This window comes from Pieris rapae, chromosome 5, assembly GCF_905147795.1.
Source record: "Pieris rapae chromosome 5, ilPieRapa1.1, whole genome shotgun sequence".
Taxonomy (NCBI): Eukaryota; Metazoa; Arthropoda; class Insecta; order Lepidoptera; family Pieridae; genus Pieris; species Pieris rapae.
The window spans coordinates 7768862-7792291 of record NC_059513.1 but is presented as its reverse complement, the minus strand read 5'-3'; the positions used below and the strand labels follow the sequence as shown (position 1 = coordinate 7792291).

The 23430-nt window shown below is 32.0% G+C and overlaps 2 protein-coding genes across 4 annotated transcripts in view; both read left to right on the top strand.

Moving 5' to 3' along the window:
• The first annotated feature begins 1066 nt into the window (after positions 1-1066).
• LOC123689186 lies at positions 1067-4614 on the top strand. Its single transcript, XM_045628248.1, has 2 exons — positions 1067-1348; positions 2062-4614. The coding sequence occupies exon 2, from the start codon at positions 2095-2097 to the stop codon at positions 4471-4473; it is 2379 nt and encodes a 792-aa protein (XP_045484204.1). The 5' UTR covers positions 1067-1348; positions 2062-2094; the 3' UTR covers positions 4474-4614.
• Positions 4615-5285: 671 nt separating this feature from the next.
• LOC111004261 (furin-like protease 1) overlaps positions 5286-23430 on the top strand; it is a 152571-nt gene continuing 134426 nt past the window's right edge. Inside the window, exons 1-2 of one of the 3 annotated variants that reach the window (XM_045628246.1) lie at positions 5286-5441; positions 7191-7466. In XM_045628246.1, coding sequence (XP_045484202.1) covers positions 7320-7466 — 147 coding nt within the window. In that variant the 5' untranslated portion in view covers positions 5286-5441; positions 7191-7319. Of the gene's footprint in view, positions 5442-5508; positions 5609-7190; positions 7467-23430 lie in introns of those variants that run through there. The other 2 variants (XM_022275204.2, XM_045628247.1) reach the window with 2 other exon arrangements.

The following is a 23430-nucleotide window of genomic DNA, read 5'->3' as shown; positions in this document are numbered from 1 at the left end:
ATAATACTATAATAACGTCCTCCGCCACTCTGTTCGCGATAATCTCAATATAACTGCACATACGTTTATGTGGTTCACTAATAGACAGGGTCATATATAACGAAGGCATAGATTTATAATTAATCTATATTACGGTAATTGTACTTTTGAATAAAGTTTGAAGTAACCATCTGTACTTAGCCTGGCTCGCTATATTAATTTGACAAAATTTTTTTTATATAACATGTGTGTCGCTTAAAAAGAACTGCTTAATGCAGTCCAGGCAGTCCGGCCGCCCTGTAAAGCCATGAAGCTTACGGGTGTGTCGTCTATTTTATGGGAATAGTAATCGGAAGTATTACCCACTTAATTGACAGCAGCAGGTACAAAGAAGTCGTGCGCGCCAGTACACAAAAAGCGCATTGGTAGATTGGTGTGTAAGGGTTATACCTAAAATCTATATACTATGTATTTTGAACATTATGTGGTGGACATTTTCCTTTTTTGATGTTATATTTGACTTAAAGCAGCAACTACAATTGATCCTTAAAAATTCAATACCTGCGTAGAAATTATTATACAATTTTCTGTTTGTATTTACTGAATATTTTGCAAGCAATGTTCTATTACTGATTATAGAAAGCCAAATGAAATTGGGTAACAAAATTAACTGTACATATTTTTAGGTAACATAATTAACTATATAGTTTCTTAGTTAAATAGATTTTTTTTGCCATACAGTTTAAGGTTGCATTAGAATGTAAATATATTTTAAATATAGTCCAAAAACTGTCAAAAAACAAAATCAATTAAGCAGCCCTTAAACGTACAATACATCCACGCTATGACCTTTAAAGCCTTTTCATTCTATGAAGATCAGCAGCAGTCTCCTTTCTCAGGATCTACGAAAATACAGACAGAAACAAATACGTGGTAATATAATATTTCGAGCAAAAGGCACAAGATAATTTAAGTGGTTGGTAATTATAGTTATCGTGCTAACAAAGTGTTAAGATTTTTATTAAATTCTATAAACATTTATAATTACAAATAAATTGTCAAAAAATGGCAACATTGGCATATATACATGTCGCACATCCGCTCAAATAACGTCATAACTCGATAAAATGTCAAATGACTTTAATTGTACCATTCGTATCAGAATAACACATACTTCATGCTCATAAATCGTCATAGACGTAGTTCAATTATTTGTCCCTAGATGGCACTTGTGACGTTCTATTGTTTACCGAAAGTTGTGCCGCGGCGAACATAAACAGTGTCATGTTACGACTTGCGCGAGGTGGTCATACGGGCGTTGTTCAGTAAAAGTGAATTGTGTCGAATCAAGACAGTCTTTGTAAACGAGGTAAGTAACATTTTATTTTCTTTTTTGCAACTAAACTGATGCTTGTCGAGTTATGCCAGTATACGTGATTGAAACAATTCAATTTACACATTTGTTAATCACTAATAATGACCTATGCAGAGTTATGGCGGTATACGTGATTGAAATTATATTATTAAACATGTTTGTTTATCACTAATACTGACCTATGCAGAGTAACGACGGTATACGGGATTGAAACAATTCAATTTACACATTTGTTAATCACTAATACTGACCTATGCAGAGTTACGACGGTATACGTGATTGAAATTATATTATTAAACATGTCTGTTTATCACTAATACTGACCTGTACTAATGTATGACAGTATATGTGATCGGGATGATGGCACAATATGTTTTATTAGATAATAAATCTGAATTATGTTGAATTTTGACTTTATTCATAAATAAAACGACTGAAAATAAAACTATGTGTCAGCAAGAAAACTGATTTGTCTTCAATTATGCTCGTGTTTTTGACTATGATTATTAATAAAGTGATAGATTTATTAATTTAAAATTATCGTATAGTGATAGTATAAAATTATTTTAGGTACTGTTTACGCATAATGTTTTTTTTTAATTCCCTGAGGCCACATTGTTGTTTTTTTTTTAGTTTAAAACCTTAAAAAATGTTTAGGTAGGTATTTAATTGTTTTTAACTAATTGTGTTGTTCATCTTGTTCTCAGGTGTTATTCGGTTTGGCGGTGTCACTTGTAACTATGTCCAGATCCAGAAAAATATTGTCATTATGTCTGGAACCCAATGACCATCATAACACAGTAACTGATGACTTGTCTATTGTGGCGGAAGATACGCAACCAAAAGATGTAGAAGAAAATTGTGACACGTCAAATAAAGAGAATACATATCATATAAATGAACCTACTACACACATTCCCAACTTACAGGTAGAATGTAATAGAATAGAGAATGAAGACTGTAATTTGCAAGAACCCGAATCTACGGGTGAAGAAACAGACGATTCTGTTAAAGATCGTGATTATAAATTGTCTTCCAAAAAGCGTAGCAAGAATTTAGTAGTTTCTCGTCAGCGATCATCTAGTACTTCATCTACAAATTCCTCTTCGTCTAGTTCATCCTCATCTAGTTCATCTTCATCTAGTTCATCCTCTTCTGATACTCCTTCGTCTAATAGAAATTCTCCAACATCTACCTCTGTACTATTGTCACTTAATAAACAAACAAATCAAGACAACAATGAATGCTTGCCTTCAACTTCCAAAGAAATTAACTTAAATAGTATTCATTCTCCAATACCAAACGAGACCGTAGTACAGGGAAATTTCAATACACGTAAGAGACGCCGTGGAGAGGCACAATGGAAGCAGAATATAACAAAAGTTTTACGAAACTCTGGATTACCCTATCAAACGAAGTCCGGACGAAATATTTCTAAGAAACAAATGAAACCAAGTTGTGGAGAAGGTTGTAGACTTAAATGCAGCTATTTTCTTACCGATGAAATAAGAATTCAAATCTTTGATTCTTATTGGGCTTTGAAAGATTTAGAGAAACAGAGACTATTCATTCACAAACACATACAACAGATAGAGATAAAGTTTCGGTCTACCAAAGCACAGAAAAATCGAAAAATCAACTATGCATTTTACTTTGAGGTTGAAGGTTCATTAAAAAGGGTTTGCAAAACAATGTTTAAAAATACATTGGATATTAATGATAGAACAATTAGAACTGTAACAGAGAAATCTACTGGAGGATTTTTGAAAGAAGATGAAAGAGGGAAACACGGTAAACATTATACTGTAGGTGACACTATAAAAAATGATATAAGAAATCATATAAAACGTATACCGAAAATTGAAAGTCATTATTTAAGAGCACAAACAACACGAGAATACATTGATGGAGGAAAGACTATATCTGACTTACATAGAGATTATGTGAATGAATGTAAACAAGATGGACGCAACTTTGGAAACTACGTAATGTACAGTCGTATTTTTAACGGTGAATTTAATTTAGGATTTTTTGTGCCAAAAAAAGACAGATGTGAATTATGTGTAGCTTATGAAAATGCAGTTCCCGAAAGTAAACTGTTGCTCAAAAAAAAATATGATGAACATTTAGTGGACAAGGTTTTATCCAGGGAAGAAAAAAAGCGAGATAAAATAGCCCTAAAAGAAAACAAAAACCTGATTGTATCTGTATACGATTTACAAGCAGTTTTACAGGTACCTCGTGGTGATGTTTCTGTTTTTTATTATAAGAGCAAATTAAATAATATGAACTTTACGATAAGCAAATTGAAAGCAGAAGAATCGGGAAAAAAGAAAAAAAGGCAACAGACTGAAGACGATAGTTACAATGGAGACACTATTGTAAATAACAGTATTACCGATTGTTATTTTTGGCACGAGGGTCAGGGTAATCGGGGTTCAGATGAGATTGGTAGCTGTTTGCTTAAATATATAGAAAAAGAATTGCATGATTACGAGGGTGACCAACTAGCTGATATAGTTTTTTATTCGGATAACTGTTGCGGCCAAAACAAAAATAAGTTTATTGTTGGATTGTACATGTATGCAATATTGAAGTTTAGTAATTTAAATTCTATTACTCATAAATTTTTGATAGCCGGACATACGCAAAACGAAGGTGATGCCATACATTCGGTAATCGAAAAGCAAATAAAACGTTCCTTGAAAACTGGTCCAATTTACGTGCCAAGTCAGTACGTACAAATAATTAAAGAGGCTAAGAAAACTGGGGAACCACTAAGAGTTAATGAACTATCACACACCGATTTTATTAATTTAAAAAGATTAGTTAGTGATCTAGGTATTACTACTTTAAATAAGCTAAAGATTTCTGAAGTTAAAATGATGATGATTACCAAAGCCGCACCAAATATTTTAAAGTACAAAACGTCGTACACTGACATTGAATGGTCTGAAACTAATTTACTTTCTCGAAATAAAAAAATAATAGTTCCTGATCTAAAGCAAGTTTATGCTGCTAAAATAGAGATTAAGGAACGGAAAAAGAATGACTTAATGACATTACTTCTTAACAACCACATTCCTAGTTTTTATGCCAACTTTTATAATAGTTTATAAGTTTAATTATTTTTTATTACACTGTCTACTCTCGTGTTATTGCACAGCTGATTGTTATAAGTACTTAAAGTATTTTATTTTGATAGAAGTTCATTTTTAGACTTACTGTTACAAATTGTGATTTTAAATAAGTATTGAAATACCTAGATTATTTAATTTTCATAGAGTGTTTATATATTATAGTGATAGAGTGTGAATTGTTTATTTTTCAGTTAAGACGTTGTAAATTATAAGTTCCTTAATTTGATTTATTTTTTCAATGCTATAGAGGTGTACTACCCTCGTTTTAATTAAACTGTTGATCGTTTTGAAGTACATAGATTATTTAATTTTGATAGAAAGTTGTTTTTTTTTCAGTTATAAGTTTGAAAATTTAATTGTCTTTATATAAAAAGGCATTTCAAAGTCTAATATGTGTGTAATACACGTTATATTAAAGAATATATTGTATTTCATTACAAGTTAAAAATACTTGTGTCATTATAATAAACAAATTATAATAAAACTTTGTATTTTTTGTACATATAGTGTCACAACCCAGATTATTTCAATGTTTTTTTCAGGATTTTCAGATTACTAATAATATGAATTTATAGAGCTTAAAAAAACATTATAACTCGGTGAAGAAAGTTTTCTTCTAAAATAGTTCCCTTTTTAATTATGATCCAAAAACTAAACAAATTAAGTTGGGTAAACTTTAAATGTCTTTCCTGAAAAATGTAGTTTTTGGAGTTGTGACGTTATTTGAGCGGAGGTGCGATGTGTTGTCTTGGTCGTCCAATCGCGATGATTTGGCGAGAGCAAAGTGAAACGAAACGAAAACGAGCCAGTCAGCATCTTGCGTTCGTGAGCGGAGGGTGTATTGTTCGTTGCCCAGTGTCGATATTCACGCGTCATTTGACAGTCGTATTGTGGTCTAATAATGACAGTAGTGTACTGTGTTACGTAGTGGATAATCTAATATATTTGTAAGTGGTTTTGTTGGTTGTTCCACTGGCCTAAAAGATTCAGACGGGATGCGAGAGGTGAATGCTCGTCATAGCGGCGCCTCACACCGTCTAGTATTGTCTTGTGGTACAGAAAACGGATTCTTGGTCCTTACCATCACATTCCCAACAGTATAAGCTATAAATTAGTAAGAGAAAATTATCATATTAGTCACAAAAACGTATTGTTTACATAGCGAGTCAATGGACAGAGATAAGATATGTCTTTAGTCTGACAATAAACTGTTTGTTGATGACCGTTTGCTTACGAATAATGCAAATATTCCGATATATTTAAATATTGCACTCGATTCAATGGCCTACATTTGTTAATTATAAATTTTTCACGCTCAATTATCTGACAATTGTTTACCTTATAATATTAAGTTATAGTATAGTATTATAATTAGTATAAGCATTAAATTAAACATGTAAGCAGCTATTTATGATTAAAATTCACTACGCACTGTATATACGTTAATGTCTTAAATACAATAGTTTAATTTATAAAATATAAATGTGCAGAACGAATACTTTGTTTGCAATTATGAGCTAGTACACTTATAATCGTAGGGAAATGTAGGAAGTAAATAGTCTATCGCATAATTTATATGGGTGGCAATAACTACAAAGCGATGTGCATGATAATTAGTATTAGCTAGTATAACTTGGACATACTACCTATAACTCATTATACAATGTCAGTTTCAATTGATATGGCCCCAAAATTTACAAATGAGATCCTTTATCAGAGTTGTCAAAATCTCTATTGATCACGAATTATCAATTAGTATTAATTGGCAATCACAGGAAAGCCCTTCGTGGGATTCATGTGTCCTTGCTTTCTACTTGACCCATTTGTAGATTTCAAAGCGTGACATAACGGGTAGACGTTTGCGCGTGACAACTGTAAATCCAAGAAATAACGATAATCTTTTTCATAATTACATAGAGCTGTTGTCATTGGTGTGTTGCCCTTTTATACTTTCCTGGCTAATATGTAAAACGAAAAACGTGAGTCAGATTGGTTCCGCTGCATACAGAGAGCTGCATATCGCATTTATAGTGTGTGGGTAATATTATTCATTCGTATTTACTATAGCCCACGTCTTACTTATTTATGTATAAATAAATATGCGTCTTAAGTATAAATAAAAACTAATTTACAGAATGGGAAGATAATAGCTAACCTTATATTCCATTATTATCTAATCTAAAAAACGTGTTGTAATAAAAACAAAATCATACCATTAAACTGATAATTTATAAACTTTGCCGTTTTTATAACGAAAACTACACTGTTATAATTTTATGAATTACTAGCTGCCCCGCGAACTTATAATCTATATATCACTATCTTTGTAGTGGCTATATGGAACATTTTGCTTAGCTGCCTCATAGAGGCCTGTTCTTTCCGTAATAAAAAGCTCAGTAATAAATAAAATTAAATGTTTATTTTTCCAATTTTTCTCTATAACATTCATTAAAAGACTTTAAAGAATAAATTAATAAAATACTTGAATTCGTCTAGGCTTCTTCCACTTTTGAGATTAGCAACAAACTGCTACTCATTTCTGTTTACAAAAAATATAAACGTCGTTTATTTTCTAGAATATTCCATTAAATACAAACACCTAACTACATCTTCATATATTTTAAAAGATAGTGATCTTTACAATTATCAAATACGATAATACCGATTGATACGTTTCATTAATTACGCATTTACAGTTTTCCTTTAGGCCAGTGGCATCGCCTTTTTAAAATTAGACGTCAAACTTGACATTCACACCTATTAAGTCTAGTTAATGTCTGTGTGCAATGCTCACAAGTACTAGTTCGTGAGTGTATCTGTGTGCGATGGCTCGCTTGGCCCTATTGGCCGTGTTGGTATTAGCTCGTGCTGCCTGGGCCCATTATACGTCAACATGGGCCGTGCACGTGCCTGGAGGCAGGGAGGCTGCGGATGCCGTCGCTGCCGATCACGGATTCATCAATTTTGGAGAGGTATGTATGGTTTTTGCTAAATCTTCACAACAGCTTAATAAAAACCTTCATGGAATACATAAATCGTGAAAATATATGTTATTAAATCCAGTCGTTGTATTTCACTATGACGCTAATATTAGGGGTGCTTTGGGTAATTATTACTGGAGTGGGTGTGGAAAGGTCGCATTCCACCCGTTGGTCTAGACTTCGCCTGGTCGGCTAGTATCCTAATTATTGCAGGCGTTTTTTACATTTCATATACTCTTATAGTGCCTTTATTATAATGATAACTCAAAAATATTTAACGCAAAGTTGGCCAAGTAAACAATTTTTTATATTTTGAATGTTACTTGTTCTTTAAGTAATGATTAATATAACTACTATACTACTATTAATTATTAATGAAAGGCTACTTGATAAAACACTAAAATCTACCGGCTACTGTCTGATATCGTATTATAATAAACTCCTTTGCAAATTACGAAACAAGTGGAAGTTATGCGTAAAACTAAATTAATTAAGGTTCACTAATATTACAGGTATTACCTAATATTAAATGAGCCTCTTTTATACTCATAATAATAGAATAATATTCTATGACAATATATGTTTTTATACGTAGAGAATCTATTCGACATTCCAAGTAGAAAAAATAATAAATAATAGTTGAATTATTGAAAATTTTACTTTAATGTACGAAAATCACCATTAATATTTAATATTTCAGTTAAAATAAAATATAATATTTTTTTGTTAATCATGTTATAATTTAAATCTACGAATTATTATTTATCATATATCCTCGTCCTTGGGATTGAATGAAATAGCAGACCATAAAATCTTGCAAGGGTTCCTTGTTAGTGAGATTTACGGAGTCTTGGAGATCCAACCTTAACGAGAGAATGTATTTGGCTTGGTGCAAGTTGGAATTTGTGCTGCATTTCCTTCAACAAAACAAAGTTCGTATAAATTATTACTGGCCGAAACTGAATAAATTTGTACCCTTCTTTATGCAAAATGTATATGTATAAAAATAACAATAAAGTTAGATGAACATCCAAATAAAAGAAGATTACGCATTATATAGAATTTTCCTTTTTTTAATTTTCTAGTATTTACAGTTACAATTTCTATTCCATAGAAATCTGCAGTATAATATTTTATTACTATATGGGTCAAAATCGGGTCTGTTAATTTTGTTTGTCTGTTAAAAGAAAACAGTATAAAAGTTAACCGTTAACAGGCCATTGTCTGCTACAAGTACATATGCGAAATCTAAAACTAATTTACTGAATAAAACAATGGAACTGTCGGCGCTAAAATCAATATTGTTTTCCAATTGTCCAAAAGTACTTGATTTCGTCATTGACCCATTCCAAATTTCATATTTGGAATAAAATTTTTTAAGACTTAGTAAGGCTTAGCTCAGCCATATTATGTCTATGTTTGAATTTCTGGCCTAAAAATGTAGGGTGTACCTTGTGTTTTCTCAGTAAAAAAAGTTTCTTATGTAAAACAGACTATATATTCGAAAAGTTTCTAAACGTAGGTTCGTATCCCGGCTGTGCACCTATAGACTTTTTATATGCACATTTTCGAGTTTTACTCGGTGATGTAACCGGCATGCCTCAGATCAAACTGTGTGTGCTGAGAAGGTTGCTCATATAGCTTATTAGAAAAAACAAACACACATAAATCTAAGACACAGACATAAAAGGTTGTAAGTACTATTTTATGTTCGTCCATAAATCGCCATATCACACAAGCATGTAACGAACTTGCCCGAAAATAAGCTCTCACAACCATTCAAGCCACAATGAAGAGTGACTGAACATCATGCTGTCATAAAAGGTAGCATGGAAAGCCATAGGGCTATCAAAACCGATTAATAAATAAATGAAGTTGAAAAATTGATACTGTTATACAATTTCATACGAATACAAAATCTTTTCAATATAAGTAATGTGGTATCTTTATATCTATTGATATTTGCACACTTGGAGTTCTGATTTCTTTTTCCCGACTGAATAATTGTCTAATGGTCATCTGATCCCTTAATCCTATAATAAATAAATATAAACTTTATTATTTGATTGATTATATTTCCTGTATTTGAGTTTAAATTCCTATTTCGCTTATAAATAGATCTTCCACGAACCTTTTCAGTTCGACGTGAATTTGTGGATGCTTTTCTATTGGCTCTTAGTTGTTCAGAGATTCGAAGTGCATCTCATTGTATTATCAGTGAAGCGGTAATATGTTTTTATTTTACTATTTAGTTTTATTGAGTCATTTCCTACCCATCTTCTGATAAGTAGATATTATTGTTCTTAGTGTGTTGGACAGATTTTCAGCGTACTCACATATGTATTGCGTATCCGCAACCTAGGTTTATGTTAAGAACATGAGACTTCTTTAAATTCGTGCAAAAATGTGTCCTACATTTTATTGATAACTTAAATTTTGGTAAAACTTTACGTATAAGATATATTATATATCTAAAAATTACATTAGGACCTCCAATATAAAGTTAGTTAATATTTTAAAAACAAAACTTGTAAACTTCTTACATTATGCTTTAAACGGATGTGGCAATGGGTGGAGCATATAGCCAGATGCACAGATAAAAGGTGAACCTTAAAGACAACCATATGGAAAGGACTACAGGGAAGAAGAAGAGGGGCCAAAAGAGATAGATAGTAGATATAGAAGCGTTAGCAGGACGCGAATGGAAAAAGAAAGCCATGGATAGCGATAGAAAAGCTGGAGAACTTCGTTCCCGAGAAGAAGTTCCGATTAATGATACTGAAGCAAATTAGGATATCGAGTAACAAAACAAAATTGTAATCAAATCTAAACTGTGTCTGTCCAACATTTGTACATTTAAAATAAACCAAAGATTGGGACGGGCTTTATTATTATTATAATAAGACACTTCTGTCAACCCTACGTCCTGCGACCCGCAATGTACTGAGATAAAATTAGTGAGCTATTTTTGAGATGAATGCATACGATGCAAACTCATGTTACGAGATTTGAGGAAACGTACCATTAGACGTCACCGCCCACGTTCTCAATCTTCATAACACGAAGTATGAACAAAAATACGCGTACTCATTCCCGCTCCGTTGGTATTTATGGGTTATAAACATATATTTTAAATATACAGTAATTACAATATACATAACCTACAAACTAATAATAATTAAACATTGATATATACAAAATTAAAACAAATTTAAAACGTTTGGTCCCTGGTGTACCTTTAATGGTGGCAGCATTTCCTCGCTGTGTTGCGATACTTATTCATTCAACGAGGAAAGCTCCAGGTCTGGGAGTACCAACATATACCAGGTGCCAGGTGCAACAACTTTGCACTTAAAGCCATAAAATAAATCGTATTCCTTACTAAATAGGGTTTGAATGGCTTTATTTCTTAGATTTAAGAACTAACTGTGCTCAGAATCATCAATACTTCAAAAGAGTACCTAGTTACAAAAATAAATTGCTAGGGTAATGGAGATAGTTACCGTCTAAGTCAAGACGAAAAATCTTTATGGGTTATGATGAACGTTTTTATTCCTTACTGACTTCAGTACTAACTGTAAATGATGAACTTTTTGAAAAATCTTATATTGACGCCTTTTATTGTTCGGTAATCTATGAAATGTTAGCTTTTGAACTTTTCGAAACCACGGCGGAAACAAAGTGTAATTCACCGGAATTTTTCCTTATTTCCTGTCAATACTGTGCTTGATATTTTGATTTGGGATGAGGAAATTCCAATACTTTTGTTTGCACTCATCTGCCAATCATCTTTTGTTATCGAAAAGTAAATAACATTTATTTGTCTCTCCGTCAATTGTTAAGAGCAGTGTTACTATCAACTCAGGTCGTTGGGACTCCGCATTTGCTAAAATTAATGTTCCTATTTAATACTTGGTCAATGTAAACTTTGTGAGAAAAACTACACGTCCAATACTAAAAGATCTACGTGTGTTACAGAACGGCACAGAACGCTGAAGCCGATGCGGTTTTGACAGCTCGAAAGTATCATCCCATACAATTTGTAAAAACCAGAGAAATATCTATGCCACCGGCGACGCTCTATGGAAATGCGTAATGCAAGCCTGTCAATCACCAGGCCTCATGGAATATTATGTGATGTTTCTATCTGTTGAATACCATTAAATTAACTATGATAGGCTAAATTATGTATCATATTACCATGCAAATACTTTGCGTCCAATATAAAAAATGTCGTGTTAACATAAACGTTTATTCTTAGACAATACTACCGTTCTCCCTTAACAAGCGACTATGAGCAGAGCTAAATACATTCATGAAGTCGCCAACTGTTTATTTAAATAAGAGGAAATATAAAGGGACAGAGTTATTTAAGTGACAACCGTTTTAAATTTGTTTTCGTAACTATTTTTGTTCGTCATTCACCTCTTCAACACTTATTAAGAGAAGCCCTTTATAATGCTGGGAGGCAAATATTTATTTTGTCGCATTAGGTGTTTATTTTGTCGTGTATTGATTTAGTCACGGTTGTATTGCGAAATTTTTAGAAACAATTTTGACTGCATTTAGTCATACAGATTAGTCGGTAGGAATGTGACCTGTGCCCTTACTCTGTAACTTCTAATAGCGACAGCGATACCGATTCCGACGATTTTATGCAAGTTCAATGTAGTTTGCTCAATATCCATAGCGCTGTGGTAACCATCGGATCGCGGACAAAAATTCATTTACTATTGGAGATTACATAATGACGGCTCAGTACAATACCGTTAGCCATTGCGATCCTGATTGCGATGTCTCTGTACGATATCAAAAATGCTCTGAAAAATTAAGTTACTAGTAAAATTATATATGTATACATGATTATACAAAGACATCAATCAGGAGTCACTGTAATCTATATCAACTTCTTCCGGGATCGGTATTTTTTTAGATAAGATGAAAAGTCCTAAAAAATCAAAGAAAACTTAAGCTTTTATATAAAAACGAAAATAAAAACAACTAAAAAACACCACATTTGGTTCTGTGAATATAATCAGCTGTTTCAACCTATCAATTTAAATAAATTTCGTAATTTTATTAAAGAATCACACATTTAATTAATGAATTTTAATAATGACGTGTTAATATTCAATTATAGTGATAGGACAGCCAATTTACCTAGAATGAAAAAGATATATATGTGATATTAACGTAGAATAAATTTCAGTATTTTGTTGCAGATTATGTTTACAATATAAATAGTTCTAAGAAACATGAAGTTTGGTCGAAATGTTTGTTTTAACATAAATCAGGATTAGTTTACATTTTATTTTCTTAACTATGTTTACTAAAGCTATAAAGACTTTACGACTATTTATTGGGTTTGAAAACAAACGCATTGATCGTTATTCTATGGATCACTGAATTCCGCTTATAGCAAGCGCAGGAAAATTAAATTATTTGAAATTGTACTTAATATATCAACAATTAAGGTATGAAATTGAGTACGCAATACAAAGTTGCATATTGTTACTTTTTGTGTGACTCGGAAAAGCAAAGCGAATGTCGATCTAGATACTAAACGTTTATTTGTTGCTATGGAGTTTAGACTCATGTTACAAAGATTAATGGATAATTGACAGTGGACATCCAAAAATTGATAACTGATGAAAAAGCAATCATGGCGTCTTCCCGCCATAAAATTTCGATCGTTAGCTGCGTGAAAATCTTGAGTGAGATTCTATTGAGACATATTGAATACTAATTGGGTCATTCCAGACTGTAGTCTTAATTATAAGGTAATCAAAGGTAATTAATTTTGATATTGTATTTTTTATATATAGCATAGTGTATGTAAAAAATGAGAGATTTTTTTCAGTAGGACACAAAAACTCTTACATTATAGATACTTAATATAAAAAGAAAAGAAAATATAAGAAAAAATGGCGATTGATTAAGGTTTTCCTGTTTGAGATCGGTTGAGATTTTCAATCAAGTAGGATATGAGGCATTGTGTAGAAACTGCTTAATATCAGGGTTGTCACGATATTAATACGTGAGAGTAGGTGACAGGATGAGAATAGTGTTGCCGCTTCGTCGAGCTGAAACCAGCGTACAAAAGCGCCCACGTCACTTACATCTAGGGCTGGCACTTATGTTGCCGTGCTTAATCACTTGCGGGAAAAATGCAGTTTAACCGCATTTCCATTCTTTAAAGTTTCATTGAAATTCTTGTGATTTGGATCCTATATGACCAATATATACTTCTAAAGTGTAGTTTATTATCTCAAGTGATTGACCTTTGTCCTGGGAAATTCAGCGAAACAAACCTTGTTGTATGTATATTATCTAGGTGTTACTTCTTTATGTAAACAATGTATAATGATATTTATTTAAAGAAAAATTTCTTGAGAATTATACTATAATTAGAATAAAACGTTTTTATTTCATAATTTTGTTGGTTACTGGTTCTTTAATTTAAATAACTAGTTTCTGTAGGAATTCAAACCCAGGCCATTAATAGCATTGAATCAAGGAAAGCTCTTATTTTAAATATTAATGTCGACTATAAAACAACACAAGTACTTACATAACTTTGCTCTATCGAGATTCCAACGCGTACGCGATTTAGATTTTATAGATCATCGTGATGCTTCTTTGTATCTTCTCTTTTCTCGTAAAAGAATGATTCAAAAATATAAGTGTAGATGAATATACCTACTAGCAAATATTATGGACCGATAGACAACCCTAGAAAGCGTTATATTCATGCTATTCACTGCATGTTTTCGATAACATAATAGGTATTGACGTGATGTTGCCATGTCTAAAGCCGCATTTCGATATTTTAATAACAGATAACGAATAATTGAATATCGTAGAATTAAAATAAATCTTTACCTGAATATGTTGCGGAAAGTTTCACTTTTCTCATAATTTTGTGTCTAGTTTTATGTATCTATCTGAAGCATCACAACTACAAGGCTTAATCCAATTTTAATGTGGTATTACGCAGTACAAATACCTAGTATACGGAATAGGAATCGCTATTGTCGTTGCGGGGTAACCTTCCTAGACAACCATAGAAACACTGTTATTGATAGTGATATAGAAAGCAACAGATTAAGAATAATCTTTAAATCTGTGATCAAAATATATCGTCGCAAAATATATCGCTGTTATCACTTAAATTGTACGAAGTATTTCCTTAATTTTTGGCCAAGTAATCATTGCTTCTAATCTGATTAAATATTTAAAAAGTAGAATTGAATGTGTTTTTAAACGCAGTGCACGATCATTTTTCAATAGTCCCCTTTGGGATATTGTGTACTTGAAAGACGGTTATTCATTATTTATGTTTTGTTTATATAGTACGTATATGATTGACGACGGTTTCATACACATTCGATGAGCCTGCCTGTTTGTTTGCCCTCTATGTTAAAAAAGAACATTTATATTATTAGTGTTAGCCTAGTGGCCTAAGGCTGACAGCCTCATTTCTGAGGTGAAACTTGAATAATATTTCTATATAGTGGGCGAACGTCGGAGGGAAAGCGCCATATTTAAAAAAATCCCAAAAATCTAGGACATGAGTCAGGCACAGTATGCTGATGATTTTCTCCTATATAGGCCAAGACCTCACCACTTTGAGTTTAAGCGTATATTTATTTATATTAACGGCTTTGTACTCATGAATGAATCACTTATAGTAATAATTTAATTTAAATTCACGAAACTGCATAGTTAAACAAAAATATCCGTACACGTGTTTAGTTTATACGCATATTAAAACAATGTTAAACAATGTTAAGTATGTTTTTACAATTTACGTATGAACTGTAAAATATTATGTCGTTAAAATAAAATGATTGGAAAAAGACAAATGATAGTTTATATTTTTTTCATAGAATACCATCATTAAATTTTTATTCAAAAGTCATATCAGACATTATCATCTTACTTAATTTAATTGTAATTTTTAAATGAATAATTGAGAATACGTAGATTTCTTATAAAAGTAGTAAAGTCAGACGTCGGAAACGTGTATTTTTAGAATTCACGCTAAAAACATTGTTATTAGGATTTAGTTATAAATGTATAACAAAACAAAGAAAACTCGTGACTACTGCAATGTTGTTTATATTTTCTATGCTCGTGTTTATTGCAAAGATGTAACAATAATATTATTGTTTCATGTAATAATTATGCACTCTTTATTAACAATAGTTCGCCAGTACCTACTAATTTAAATGCAGAAAATATATTGTTTACAAGTTAAAAATAAAATAATAAAACTTTTATAAAATATTTTAGCGCTACCTTCGTGATATACTTAATCAATTTAATTAACCAGTGTTTTTAATAGATAGTTATTTCTTAGGAATGTTTGACCTGGAAGTCTTTGGTTGGAATGTTCCAAAATATTACTATATTGCTTTCATATTCTATTTATAAAATTCTCGTGAATATTAATGAGAGCTAGATTTTCTCAAAGACAAAATGTCTGTTGTTACTTGGCAGTTGCCATTTATTTGTATAAAATTTGCTCACACAATATTTAACCATATATACGGTATGTTTTATTATAATTTGTAGCTTTTTGGACGAAAGAGGACTACATGTTTACCATTTGTAAGAATAACAAAAACATTATAAACATATCCAGACACTGAGGCAGCTCATGCTTAATACAAAAAGGTTTTATACAAACAAAAAAGCAAACTTTCTGGTTGATCACTCAAGGGGAACATTATAATATCGTGCTCAAGAAGGATCATTGTCCTATGTCCAATTTTTGATTACGAAACCTCAGCGACGCGAAGAAATACATCTTTAAGTATTACAATTAAGATCCAAATATGTAAATTACATTATAAAACAAATAAAATAATATTTATAACTTATTTAGTATAGGACTAACTCATTAAAACCTTACATTGAGACCTGTGGTCAGACAAGTTGTCTCAGACAAGTTGTTTATATATCCTAAGTATTTTTTTGTAATTTTATAGGTGATTTTCCTGACATTTCTTTTAATGGCTATCTGCTATATCTATGTATTTGTATAAATATATAGTTACTTCACGCATATGTTGTATGTCCACTATGGAAGGAACGGATTTAACGGAAATTATTTCCTAAATGCATTTAAGAACTTATTGTATATCACACTCACGCGAAGCTCCATATTTATAGCTGATAAATATGTATAGAATACAGCATTTAATTAACGATGTTTGCTTAACAATTTGTAATGTAAACAAATATACAATACACATTTATTTATAAGAAAAATTGTCAATGTAATTTGAACTCTACGACACATACATAAATTCAGGGCGACGATTATTTGGAGTGTATGAATGCAATGCATTTTATTTATAATGATAACTGTTAAAACAGAGAGTGTGAATTGTGATAGTGTGATGGCACACTTCTAAGTCAGGTCAGTAGCCGGGCGCCGACGCATTTTGGCAAAACGCCGACATCTCAGATGATTGCACGTCCGGTCCTATCAACGGAAATATGGTAAAAAGAACAATGGAACAATCCGCATTTCGCTTTGAAATATAAACTATGCTTTTGCTATTTAAGATTGTCGATTTATTTTTTAATCTTTATCGTAACCATGACGTTCTTTTAAAATTTAAAATACATTTACACCTTAACCAATAATGGCTGTTATCGATGTCTATGTTCAGGGATAGCTCCTCCGTCTGTGGATCAATTAGTATGGTTGAGGTGTCAAATGATGAAGATTTTTAATACAGTTTGGAACCAATTTAGTACTGCATTAGCTGTGTTTGCAGCATTGTATGTGGACATCAAATAAAAAATTGATCAATTATAGTGAGGTGAGAATACGTTATAACCACAAGTCTTACCTACAAAACATGGTCACGTGGTATTAGTCTGATGTTATTGCTAAATTGACGTAGAATGATATTATCCTTATTAATCAATCTTCAAGATGCTGCAATTATCCTTAATTGCTGTTAATGAATCTATTATTGATTACGCGTCTTCTAGTGCCATAATGATGCCCTTGGAAAAATTTATGTGGATTTTGTTACATCTTGTTGGCAGACCCTAACAACAATTTGTCTGACGACTGTACAGTCTTACTCCCGCTTAGTAAGTCTCCCGTCTATGCAGTTCCTCGTAGTCGAAGGAGCATATTGCTTACTACTGTATGCATGCAGCATGGACATATCGCAACGTTTTCACTTGAAAAGCCTTTTCTAAATGCTCCCCACTACACACTCTTACGCTGCCGGTTGGTAGTCAGGTTAACCGCAATATCTTACAATCCAATATCTGGGACCCGTGGACCTCCTTGATAGCCCATACTTAAGCTAACCCTGAACGATTACGTGTATCTGTAAATAACTGTTATGTAAATACATGTCAAATTCTGACATACTTATAAGATGCTATCAATTTTTCTATTTGTATTATCTGTGGTGGTGATCTGCGTAGTTTTTATTACATTTATAGACATCAAATTATGTCGCATATTAAGAATTTGAAGCATTCTCTCAGATATAATAAAATCTTATAGCAATTACAGGACCAGAGAAGGGATATAAATTTCAATTAGTTTGACTATATCTGAAATTGCAGTCATTGATCTAAATTGGGCTCAACGTCTTATCAATTAATGCCAACACTATCGCGACAAACTGTTTTTGCCACGCCGTAAAAAACATTCGTAGTTTTAGAATCATTTCAAGATATAATGAAAATTAATCTAACGAGTCTGGCCATAAATACTGCTACGTTTCTTTTTTTCAACTTTTTGAATTTGGAACACGTATTATTATTTTTAAAACTTCTTTCGGTTTTGCCCCATTTCACATATTTTTTCGTGTTCATTATCAAATTATAATATGGAGTGGTACTAAAGAATTACAGTGATCGCCTTTCACAAAGTGGGTATGGAACCTTCGGTCATATTCCACTTCAAAAACTTGGTATCAGCCGTATGGTGGTATATCGTACTATCAACAGATAAAACAACCGCTCCTTGCCCTGTGCCACTTCCCCCGGTCTGCGCCGATAGGCCACATGGATTATGTAAGACTGGGTGTAGTTTCCAGTGAAACATATTGTTTCGAGTAGGCACCGAAATCTAATCTACAGCGTTAGAAATCTACATAGAAAAGTTAGCTCCGTTATGGTTACGGATTTCCTATCCTAGAAAATTTGTAATGGTGTGTTTCCCTTTTTATTCTCAACATATGAAAGTTGAATAGTTAACTTTCATTGTTGATAGTGTACAATTTTACTATACATATAGAATTTGAATTTTAAATTTCGAATATTCACGTGAAATTGAAACAAGCAAGCTTTCAGACACTTAACAAATAATGGAGTTTTAATTACAGCAGTTCTGTGACTCGATTCTGCATGTAAAAACTATCTCATTGAAATTAAAATACCGTGTTGGATTAAATTCGTGTAGTTATTTTATAAACATTTAAATGCTATAGGGTAAATAATATTGGCAACACTGGTAAGCCAAGTAGTTCTAAAGATATAATCTTATATATGTAAATAGGAAATACATTTACTTCCATAAAATAAGTGACGTTCAAGAAACAAATAAAAAATGTCAATGTCAACTGCAATAATTTTCCTAATTAATTTGAAAATGGAACGTCGGTTATGATTTCAAATATGGAACCTCTCATAAAAACACTAACCAATTCTGACATTCCAAACAATCGAACGTCCAAATAGCATTTCTTTTGAATCTACTGTAAGGGGTGCGCAACGAATGTCTTTGAGCGGAAGTCGTAAGCTCCAACCCCCTTAATAGGGAGGCTAGAAGACGCTTTGTGTCAGCCTTATCTTATTCATAGCACTCGCCTTTCCTAAACCGATTGCGTTAATTCCTCTAAACTCAACGGTAATATGTCATTGAATTGGGAAATTCTGCGTTTAATTTGATTTAGAGAAATGTAATATACAATTTATCGTAATAAGCGACACATAGACGTTGACAGGTCACGGTGAAATCTTGTCGTACCTTCAAGTAGTATTTTAGAGTTATACAAAGTGCTGACTATTCTTGTAGCAGCTGAAGAGACGATAATATATGTCCTGACTGACTGACCAATGTATGGCTATGACAGACCGAACAAGTTATGGGAATGAAAGTAACTTAAGACGAACTTAAAATAAATAATGTTGTACAATAGCTTAAGAAACATCTTTCCAAAATGTTCTGTAACTATTATCGTGCATAATCATCCTAGTTACTAATGCCATTTACTTATTTTCGCATATATACATAAGTTATTTAATACCTGCGACACTTAAGTCGGGGAATCTGCTAGAAAAAAAGAACAGGGACTATTATCCGTCCTTAAATATACAAATATCTTGGTAGTAAACGTGGATAATTTTTTTGCGACGTAAGAAAAAATAGTGTTGGAATATCATTGAAATGTACACCTAAACACCCACGGTTCATTTCGCCGCAAGTATTTCTTCCTACCCACAATCGGGTTACAATTTCTCTTGGTTTAATTAGACGCAAACCTGAATTCGTGCAAGTTATATTATGTATTAGATTTTGAAATTCCGATTTCAAATAGATTTGAATTTGGGTGCAGCTCAATAATTGGAATTTATTAGTCTATAATTTGTTATAAAAATAGCAAATTATAGAAATGTAAAATAATTACGATATTTCCGCAAAGAAAAGATTTCATGGTTACTATTGATTGACATCATTTTCATTCGTGTTCGATAATGAAAGCTTTATCACTTCCAACTTGACCCTTGAAAGTGACTCATGTTTGACACGTGTTAAGATGGTCTTTAAAAATGGATGGAAATCCCCTTTTTCTTCGCATGACTCCATACTTAAAGATATAATAAAAGTACCGCGATTTTATCTAGACCACAGATTTTAGCGTATGTGTCTATAGCCGTTGACATGGGTCATATGTTCAGCATTTTTTATTGCACTGCTATCATAACATTATGGTTCCAATTTATATTGCATAAAACGGTTTGTTTCTATTTGAACTGTAAGAATATAGAAAGATTATTCTAATAATTTTATTATCATAATATAATTTTAGTATCATCGCAGTGAATCACAGAAAAATATTTAAATAAATATTTAGTGCCAATAATTTGTGTTATTAATAAAAATTACAAAAATCTACTCTTCGCTTTGAAATACCTTAATATAATAGGATAGGAAAGCTTGAAACCGCACAATATGCTCCGTGAGCCGTTTTATTGAAACTCGAATCAGATTACCAGAGATTCTTTGATGAAGATAACCGAAATTAAACTTTCAAAGACCTATAACCTAGATTGCTTAAGACGATAGGATCCTTTGGAGATTAAATTGGATAGGTACTGAGTAAAATAGTTAACATTAAAAAAATTGAATTACTAATTCTCGAACAGCATTTTTGTCTAAATCAGTCACTATGCAAACAAAATGTGACAAAACTTACTTTAATTAAGGTTGTCTTATGAATAAGACCGTAAATGATTACGCTGTACGCCTCCGTGGTTTAGTGGATCATGCACATGGCATTTAAACTGGAGGTCATGGGATTTAGATTGTAAAAACAAAACGGTAGCGCGATTAGTTTGTTTTTAGTAAAGTGTCTCTCGTCCATTGATAGACGCGCGATCCGTTCTCTGACAAATCACAATCGGACGAATTGCGTCTTCTACGCGCAGAGATTCGATCCAGAACAAACCTTTGTACGCATGAAAGATTTACGATACACTTCCCCCAAGCCGTCTCCATAAGATAAAACATATTATGAAGAAAAATAAATAATTTAAACTCCACAAAATTTGAAATGCACCAATTGCCCGGTTACATCTCAGGCATTTGACTAACTTCCATAGTGGAGTCCACGAGTTTTCCAGTACTACATAGTTCTATTGGTATGCTCTGAGGGTACTGAAACATCCAACTTTAGACGATTAGAGAAATATTAATACGCAACTGATAATATTGTATGATTAAATAGCAATTCACTGTTTATTTCCCTTTATGTTTATATGGTCAGATTCCACGAATGCTTTAAAATGATTATCTATTTTAGTAATTATATTTGACTAATATATGTGCAAATATCAATTGTTTACGTAAGGATTAGATTGGATTACGTTACGGTCGAATTGCGATGCGATGTTTCGATTTATTATGTAGAAAACTATTTAATTGTATATGATATAAGAGCTTAAAGGAGTTCATGAGATAGATTTAAAAAAATGCTCTAGATAGAGAGAGTTGGGGCCAGTAGGAGGCATATATGAGAAATTTGAAAAAAATATAATCACATTTTTATAAAAAAATTGTTTGTTTTTCTGTACGTATAAATATCGAAAAATGTGGGCGACAAATGAGGCTTGATTAATATTATATATAACAAACCGAAACACAGCTATAAAAATATTTATTGTTATGTACAAATACCAATGACAATTCCCTTTTTTGGCCGAAATTATAGCATTTTAAAATTAATCTGATAAATACAATAAGTAATTACTTAAATAAGAAAATATTTTATTGCCCTTGCAAATTAATGAACGCTATTTTTTTAACAGTTTTGCTATTCCTTAATCAAGGTTTTAATAAGAGATTATTACATATATTCGATAGTAACAAACCGTTGTCTAACAAAGTTTTAATATCTATTTAAACACATTCTATTTTTCAACATAAATGCGTAGACTAGTTTATAAATAAGTTAAGTTTTTAAGTGAGGAAGAAACAAATAATATTAAGCTAAATGCACGAAGCAACGTAAAAAATATTCTGGAATGCTAATATAGTCTTAGACAAGTGATTATGAGGATAATGAGAGGTAAGATTGGAGACTCGAAAAAACTTGTACCTGTTTTAATGAAGGTCGTCCCTCGTAAGCTTTTATTATTACCCCGTATTGCTAATCACGATTTATGGTCTGTTCTCATTCGAGTGAATGTAAGAGGCGCCAAATCAACGTACAAATGTTAAAAGTATATTGTATTTATACTATTGAATACAAAGTGCCAATTTAAACAGTTTTAGTTATAAATATGGCTTATAATAGCACTTTATACTACTGAAATGCATTCAAATCAGACAAACAATTTACTGCGGCGTAATTGCGCTAATTCATGGATTGCACATGTGTGTATTATTTCATATTAAGGCGCACAACGCAAGTCAGTTGTCATTATGACAATTTACTCGCACAATATATTCGCAAATATGAATAAGTCGATTGTCATTTTGACCAGTTCCTTGTTTAATAACCGTACAGATATGAATTTCTTAGTATGACAAAATGTATATTTTTAGAGTTTTATAAAATTCGTTGGTTGTTAAACAGTGTAAAAGCACCTTTACCGAGATTCAACTAAACCATCATTAGCGTTGAAGGTTACGTCGTGGGCTTTTTACCTCTGATTAATATTTGGGCCTGGGGCCCAGGTAATTTGTCGAGTTACCTTTGAGAAATTGAGACTTCAATTTGTTTTAAATGTAAAATATTAAATACTCGTTATGGCTTAGTATATTAATTCTAAGATAACTATGATTTGATGTTATAGACTACTCGTATAATATTTAATTACTATTGCAAACTCTTCCTTTTTAATTTATTGTGTTTAATTAATTATGTACAACGTATCTAGAATGAAAATCGAAATCGAAATTCTTATTTTGAATTTGCCAAATGGCTATACCTAACTCATACTCTAGCCTATGCCCTTAAAGATAAAATCATTACTTTATAATTGCTGCAATTAATCCGGCGGCGTCTCTTGACCAACTCTAAGTACTTGAGGACTCAAAGACCGTTAATAGACACAAACGACTGTCTGTCCGTCGCATACTTATTGTAATAGAGTAGAGGAAATGTTTAGCTTATTATAACCGCTCCTTTATGGTTGCGATTCTGTTTCTTTGAAGTTAAGAAGTTTCGGCTTTTAGTAAAACAGA

Excerpts from the sequence above, each read along its gene's own strand:
- LOC123689186 (XM_045628248.1), top strand. The coding sequence starts at position 2,095 with ATGTCCAGATCCAGAAAAATATTGTCATTATGTCTGGAACCCAATGAC.